An 8,395-nucleotide genomic window follows, 5' to 3' on the forward strand; every position below is an offset into this window, starting at 1 on the left:
TTTAGCATTTGATGTAAACTTTAAAATAATCTTATCAATAAAAAGTTATAGTTTATGACCTGTTTTTGAACTTCCATAACAGTTTTTGGAAACAGAGTTTGTTTTCAGTTTAATGGTTGTCAGAAAAAAACAAGAAACCTGACCAGTAAGAAACATGTAAGCTGTAAGTGTGTTGGAAAAGACATAAACTGGGTGCCACTTTAGCTCAGTGGGTAAGCAGAGGAATGAATGGGTGAAAAAGACAAGTTGTTTGAGTATGCTATATAAGAACCAGTCCATTTACCATTCACCGTGCAGGTGACCACATGACAAGAGTGAAGCAGCTGGCTTTGACTCTGACATCTGGTGTCTCTCTCTTATTCTGGTGTCTGTTTCTTTTGTTCTCTATCCATAGCTTGTGACCATGGGTGAGGGTACAGACACGGATCAACTGATAAACAAACTAGTACACATTAGTGATGTGACGTTCTGTATCGAGTAATGGAGGGGGCGTTTCCGCGAAGCGCGTATCGAGGCTTGCTTCATTTATGGGAGGAGCTGAAAATGATGACGTCCGAAGCCTCGCTGCCCGGCTGTACCACGTGACTGGTTCAGGAAGCGGTTCGAACTTTGCCGCAAATAATCATTTTCCATACTGCCAGCATAAATATACACAGTATACTGCCATCACTACAATATAGATGTTTTACACACTCCTTTTGTTGTTGACATTTACAGGCTGTGTGCAAAATGCCACACTCTTCAAATTCATGCCAACTAATATTTTTACGTCCAGTAGGTGTCCTGCTAGAGCAAATGAAGCTTCAAGAAGCTTCGCGTTGGGGTGAACCAATTGGATGAAAAGCTTCAGTGCTTCATGAGGCTTCATCTGCCCATCACTAGTACACATCACTGCAGATCCTGTCCTAGTTTGTCTATCAGTCTCCTGCTCCCCTCTCTCAGGGAAAAATTTCCCTGAGATACTTGATACCACTTAGGGCAGGGGTGTAGAACTCCAGGCCTCCAGCACCAGTGTCCTGCAGGTTTTAGATAGCACCCTGGGTCAACACACCTGAATCAAATGATAAGTTCATTACCAGGCTTCTGGAAAACTTCCAAGACATGTTGAGGAGGTCATTAAGCAATTTAAATCAGCTGTGTTGGATCAAGGACACATCTAAAACCTGCAGGACGCTGGCCCTTGAGGCCTGGAGTTCGACACCTGTGACTTAGAGTAACAATTCATCCAGCAGAACACCATATCTTCAGATTTGGAAATTCTAGTTCTTCTTAATACGGCTTGAATTTTGTCTGTGAATCGCTCCAGTGGGAGCTGGAGGAAACTGCCTGATGGAGTCAACAGAAAGCAAAGAGGAGATCCTTAGGCCACCAAGATGGAAGACGTCCACCTTAGTGGCCCTAGCACCTGCCAGTTAAGCAACTTTCTTTTTTTTAAATTTCTTTTATTTATAAGCTTTATTTTCATTTTTAAATTGGAAAACAGACAATCAAAACAAACAAAGCGAACAAACAAACAAAAAAGCAATTTTCAATTAAGACTTAATTCCATTAACCCTGCAACACCTCCTGAGAACCGAGGAACCAAATATCTTTTTTTGTAATGTCCTGCATTTCTGGAGCTAAAAGTATCACCCAAACTGGTGTGATATCAATGGAAAGGTTGGTGTGACTTATTATGGTAGCCCAAATAAGTCAAAAGATATAGAGCAAAAACAAATGTCCATTAATGAGGGCATAAATGAATAGGCTGGTTCTCAGGAGGATATACATACATTTTTGTGAGTTTTTGAAATTTCCACATAAATGTGATCCTCTGCCTCTCAAAAAAAGCAAACAAAATGCAAAATGTAGCAAATATGATACAAATGAAAACTGCTAAAAGCAAATTAATATTTTTCCTGAAGGTATTTCATGGTTCAGGATTTAAAGGGTAAAGTTTCATGTTTATAAATACTCTGTGTGTAATGATATCACATTATAGCCTATTGGACAAGTAAAAACCCAGCATTGATGTATATGTGTGGTGGGCTCCATGGAACATAAACTCACTTTGAGTCTCAGAAAGTGAATGTGCACGAGGAGGTGCCATTTTTGAGTCCATTAATCAATGAACTTTATAAGGACACGTGTGTGCTAGAAATACTGGACATTTTCAATCAGCTCACTTTTCTCTTCATTAGTTGCAACGCTGCCTCTTTCTCTGTCAGGTAATCTTTGAGTCTTTTGATCCGTTCCTGTCTTTTTAGTTCATCACAGTCCGTGGACGTTGTTGACAAAATGTTACTATAGCCCACATGGGCGACATAGTTCTGCTTGTTTGTGACTTTTCCACAGCTCATCATTCCATCTTTTCGAGGAACCTTTGCTCTTCCCCCTTTTTTACTCACCTGCTCTGCTGTAAAGTCCCACTTGTCTAGCTCCTCTAGCCTTGCCCTGGACTTGACTGCAGGATCCAGAGTAGTGGGCATGCAACATGGACACACAGTGCGTTTCCTGGTCCGTCCTATTCTCCTTGTGTTTCTGCTGAGATCCAACCAAGTCTGAGTCTGAAGATGAGCATCTGCATACTGTGATTGTGAGATACTGCCTTCATTTGTGGTAGGGACATCCTCACCACCTGGTTCCAAACAATCTGTCTCTTGCTTACTTTTACAGTCACATGATGCCCTGTTGTGTGAACTTTGACCTGAAAAGAACTTCTGTTTCCAAGGAAAAGGAGGAGGTTTCTGGTCCAGTTTGACATGAGAACATTTGAGAGCTCCAACACCTGTGTCAGGTGATGGTGGTAATTCCTTTCCAGTTTGTACTTTTACTCTCGGGATATCAGTATGACCACTGTTCATATTGGTTTCTTGTGAACTGCCACCTTCATATCGAAAAACATCTACCACTGGTTCCTCATTATCCTCCACTGACTTAATGGAGTCTATGTGCAGCGAATTTACAGGGACAGACTCAACTGATGGTTCATCAACCCTCTGAAGGCAAAGTTTAAGTTCAGCTGTTATCCCGAATATCTGCCTCAGCAGGTGGTCAGACAATTTGCGAGGCTTTGGTGCCACTGACTCAGGATTTGTAGAGCCCTGCAAATAGGGAAATGTAAAATAAAAATACCATTATCACACATTAAGCAAATGATCCAAGTACATTTAGTAGCTGTTTATGGTAACTTTTACTAAGCGGTCCAAAGAGAGGTCACTGCAAGTGAAGGAGGCCATCATTATTAAAGAGATGGCTAAAACTCTAGTGGTCGAATCAACAATCTGATACATTCTTAAAAGAAGCAATGTACTAGCAACACCAAAGGTCTGAAAGACAACAGAAGACAACTAAAACAAATTCTTTCCATGACTGAGAAAAAACCCACTCACAACATGCAACACTGTTGGCTAGCAATGTCACCTCACAGGAAGAGATGACCTGAGGTTCCTGGTTTATGCTGCGGCCTTTGTGTGCTGTGTGCATGTTCCTTCCTCCCACCGTCCACAGACATGCATGTCAGGTTAATTGTTCGTTTTAGTTGTTGATTCTAAACTACCCATGAATGTGAGGTAGGTAGAGTGCTTGGAGTGTTAAATAAATAAATAAAGCAATGCATTTAATGCATGGTTAAAAATGTGGCTTGTACTCTAAAGTCAAAATTGCTCTTAAAGAGGTTGGGATGTCATTGTCAAGGTCTACAAGATCTTCAGAGGGTTTACAACAAGGTGCCACTGGTTACTTTTAAGAAGAGAAAGTCCAGAGTATATTTAGAAAACATCTGAAAAGAACCTGCTTAGGAAGATGCCACCTGTCAAACATGGTGGAGGCAATGCTAAAGCTAAAGTATGGTTGCCAGTGCTACCAGGTCATAGTATTTGCTGATCATGTGCCTGCTCAGAGACATAATGGGATGAATCTGAGCTGCACAGGGCTGTACACTCTGCTCAGATTCAGCCAAATGCTGTGAAGCTTAATAGGTAGCACGTTCCAGTGTAAACAAGTTAATGTAATACTGAAAGCTGAAAGTCTGCACTTTAATCACATGTTAATGAAAACTGACTACGGTGCTGTACAGAGACAAAATAAAAAAAGGAAAATAAATCCACGTTTTTCTATCATCCACGCTTCAGAAAATAAATACTCATTTTGTACATCACACAAGAAAACCGACAAGGTTAAGAGGTTGAACTTCCAAACGAACACTGGTGTGATCAGAAATACTCACCAGACAGAAAACAATACAAAAAACAATTACAAACAAACTTGAATTATCCTTCAAAAAACATAGACCAAACCACAGATCTGTAATGATTAGCTGCAGACCTACGTGAAATGTTATATTATCTAGTCTACAATCACACCTTAAAAGCATTTTTATTAAAACACTAACAAGTCCCAGAAGCATCAGAACTAGCCTTACCTCAGTTATCTGACTGTCGCTCTCTGTTTCACAGCTGCTGCTGGCCTCTGTTGGACTTTCTGTTTTTGCATCAAGCTCTACGTCTTGCAACTGCTGGGCAGAGGTGCTGTGAAGCACGTCTGAGCCACAAACACACGTTTCATTTCTATCTGACGTGTCCTGGCCGGCTTTTGCTCCTCTCAAAGCCATGTTTGAAGTTGTGCAGCGTGGTGAGCAGGACTCTGACTTGGGTGGACTATATGATACAAATATGACATTGTCTTCATCCAGATGAGAGACCGCAGGCACGTTAACTGCTTGTTGAGGTGACTCATCATCGTCACATAGATCAATCACCTCATCTGACTCCCTTTGCGTTCTAACATCTCGACTTGTTACAGCTGACTGAAGAAACTGTTGTAAAGAAGAAGATGGTGGAAGAATGCTTTTGCTGAGTTCAGACGCTTTAGTTGTTGTTGTGGTCTTAGATAGCGGGGTGCACCGTTTAGCTACAAAGAACACCTTGCCATTGCACATGACCAAAGCATTTTCTTGCCCTTGTGCACCATTGTCCTGACTCAGCTGAGAGGCTGTTTTTCTGAAGGTGCTGAGCTGTGTGGAAGAATTTTCTCTCTGTGCGATTGCTTGAAGAATCTCTGAAGTTACAGACGGACAGTTAAGAGGTTTTATATTTGGACCTGATGAACAATCCACTTCTTCTATCACCCAGCGTGTGGGGCTGTCGGGCCTTTGTGAAACCTTTGGAATCAGTTTTAACTGTTGTGTTCTTTGCTTTGGGTGAAATCCATAAGAAGTCAGTGTTGATGCATTGGAAAACATTCGGACTGAGTGTGGAGCGGTGTCCGTTGGCAGAGTCCCGCCTTGATTTATAGTGGTGACAGGAGTAACATACACTACACTGGGTAATGCTGACCCCGAGGAGGAGCTGGCAGAAGAAGTAAAAATCTGTTTCTGGATAGCTGCAGGGAGTCTGCATGCTGGAACAGTCTGGACTTGTGCATTGGGGGGAATCTGAAGATACTGTCCTCTCGGGAGTGCAGGAGATTTCACAGTAACTGGGAGCGGATTAAGAAGTTTTACTGGCATTCCAGATTTTTCTTTAAAAGTTGCCACTGACGGAACTTCAGCCATTAAATTACCAGTCTGCTGCTGCAGCGACTGGTTGTTGACTGAATGTACACGGTTGGACAAGACATTCATAACTGAAACCTGCTTCCTGATTATTTGCTGAGAGACAGAAGAACTCAAAGCTGTATCTGTGACCATGTTCACAGGTGCTGAGTTGATATTTATGGTAACAGCTTCCTGGGAAATTGGGTCCCTTTTAGTGTTACTTGTCTGTGGTTGGAAAAACTGTCTGTTCACCATTTGGACAGGAATCAGTTTCATGATGTTCTTTCCATCAGCTCCAATTGCAGGCATTGCCTGGTAGAAGACACCTCGGCCACTGAGAGAACAGAAGGAAGAACGGAATTAACACAAATATAAATATATGAATTTTATACAGTTATGACTTTATTATGTTGAACTCTAACACCTCCAAACAGTACAGATCTAAACCTTTACCAGAGTGGCAGAGAGTCCACTTATCTGATTTCCTTTGTTGAATTTGTGATAGTTGCCTGCATTTCTAAGCCAATATTAGTTTTATTACTCGCTCTTGTTGCTCAGAGTGGATGGAAGGCTTTAAGCAGGCACTCGGGAGCATACGTAGGTGTCACATGCATTTAAGAAGAAATTCATCCCCACTCTTTTACAAAGAAGTTATTCCACCAGCATAATTAGAGGCAACGGAGTATCTGATGCTGTATTTTTTTTTTTTCTATTGGAAAAATAAAATGAGGTACGTCATTATTGTACTATTTTTACTGTTTTCCCAAAATTCTTAATTTTTGCTTTACTCCTAATAACTGGGAAGAGCTGTTTTACTGCAATGGGAGATCAATTATATTTCTTTTAATAATCAAGGGGTAACACTTTATAACATGACCCGCGAATAAGGCGCAAGTACCCAGTACTTAGGTGTCATTTGCAGGTAACAAGTTATTGTATGTCATTTTATTATTGTTTCCTGTACAAAACGTGTTACACGGAAATACAGGATACTTGCGGTCTAACAATGTAATTATTTTTATAGTTTCCTGCAAAAACCTGACTCGGTACACGAAACTGCATGTAAGTACAGGGTACTTGTGCCTTATTCGCGGTTACCATCAAGGGTACATTACAACTGACAAGGTGTGCAGTACACAAAGGTACAAATATTTAAATACTGTTTCAAACAAGTTAATAAGAACTTTAAAACTTTAATGTGGGACTATATGAATGACAGATCGATCTCATATTTTGTAAGATTAGCTCATTGCAATTAATAATAATGATTAGAATATTTATACTTAGTATTAATAGATGGGATTAGATACTAAATATAACAGCAAACTGAGCCAGCCTATGATTTCTTATTCGGACCCATCATTAGTGTTGTCATGACTCCCGTTATGTTTAAAAGCACAAATCATCAATAAGGGACTGGGAGGCATTGAGCCATCAAACCGCAGTACCTGTAAATCGTATCCATCTGTCCCCTGGTGAAAAGACGAACGCTGGAATGTAATTTTTAGCTGCCGTAACGAAAAATGACTAAATTAAATACATAATTATTGGTGTGAGCTCCGTTTACACGATAGCTATAAGTTACTGGTAACGTCCAAACACCATCGTAGCCTCAGCGCTTGAAAGCTAGCCTTGGTCCAAATGTGTAATCGCCGCTATTAACCTCCGAATACTCTCGTTTAATTGCCATTAAAAAATGTTTTGACTGCACATTTTTCTCCCTGGTGCCTTTCATCAATGGATGTAATAAGTTGGAATCTCGTTTCCATCATTTCAGCCCTTCTGTCACATTATTTCCGGTTTGTTACGAGGTTGTGTTCAACGTAGCAAGCCATTTTTAAGTTTGTGTTGATTGTGTTTGTTTGTTTTAATCGCAGACTCTGACTTTAGGTTGAATATAGTGGTGTTCTGTCGTGTTTTAGCAGGGTTCATTATTCTTATTATTTACTATTATTTATTTTTCACGCAACACAAGACGAGTTAAATATTGTTAGCCTTTGTGGTTTTGAACTCTCCCTTTTTACCAACTTCCGCTTGGCCACTTCCGGTTCCGTTTTGTGATACGCATATTTATTTATATATTTTCTTATATATTAAGTGTGTCTGATATTTAGATAACCTGTCATGAAGATGCACATTTCTGAACATGACACATGGTGGAGATGGGCTCTGTCTCCTTTAAACATGACACCCAATGTTGTCAGTGGGTTTTGGGATTGATGTTAATTGCAGTGTTCATTTTGGTAAACCATATCACCCCATGACAAATTTATAAATACACTGACACAAGTAGTGGGAAAAATAGACAAGGAAATCTAAAAAGGGAGGAACACAGGGTGCTCCAGCAACAGAGTAGAAAATCAAAGTTATGATGCAGGACAACCAGATCAAGCTTGAACTTCACTGCTTAAAAAAAAAAAAAAAGAAAAGGAAAGAAACTCCTAAATCAATGTCGGATCTTTATGAGTAAAATATTCAGCTGTTTTTGCTGATGTCAGTCAGCATTGTTAATATGGAAATCTAGTGAACTATATTCATGTTTTTGTGTCATCGTGAAGTTATATAACAATTTTTAAAAATGCTGTTCTAAAGAGCTCAAAGTAAAAAGCTTGTGACCCCCAGTGACTAACATTTTGCTTTAAAGTTTGGAGATGATCTAATGGAAACTAACGCTTATCCTAATTGACCTGTTTCTTTACATTTTGTTTTTTAAGATCAACTTTGACCTTGGGAACTAATGATGAAGATCAAGGTCAAATGCCAACCTAGGTACTCATGTGCCCCAAAGCCTAATATATTGTTGTTGTTGTTGTTGTTGGAAAACAATCCATAAAAATTATGAAGAACAACATTTTTACAGATTTTCACATTTGTTTGACC

At 39.9% G+C, this 8,395-nt stretch overlaps 1 protein-coding gene across 1 annotated transcript; it reads right to left on the reverse strand.

Moving 5' to 3' along the window:
• Nucleotides 1–1,484: 1,484 nt before the first annotated feature.
• On the reverse strand, nucleotides 1,485–7,547 carry lrif1 (ligand dependent nuclear receptor interacting factor 1). The gene is made up of 3 exons (XM_085394832.1): nucleotides 6,964–7,547; nucleotides 4,403–5,849; nucleotides 1,485–3,083 (listed from the first exon to the last, which is right to left on the reverse strand). Exons 1-3 carry the CDS (start codon nucleotides 6,978–6,980, stop codon nucleotides 2,157–2,159), a joined length of 2,391 nt encoding a protein of 796 aa, XP_085250958.1. The 5' UTR covers nucleotides 6,981–7,547; the 3' UTR covers nucleotides 1,485–2,156.
• Between the last annotated feature and the right edge of the window lie 848 nt (nucleotides 7,548–8,395).

The sequence above is a fragment of the Rhamphochromis longiceps genome, linkage group LG20 (genome assembly GCF_057381845.1).
Source record: "Rhamphochromis longiceps isolate RC_006_pf linkage group LG20, R_longiceps_female_GT1.1, whole genome shotgun sequence".
NCBI lineage: Eukaryota > Metazoa > Chordata > Actinopteri > Cichliformes > Cichlidae > Rhamphochromis > Rhamphochromis longiceps.

Bases quoted from the DNA above. Each gene is read 5' to 3' on its own strand.
- lrif1 (XM_085394832.1), bottom strand. The intron at 3,084-4,402 runs GTAAGGCTAGTT...CCCTATTTGCAG, and splicing joins GCGACAGTCAGATAACTGAG to GGCTCTACAAATCCTGAGTC.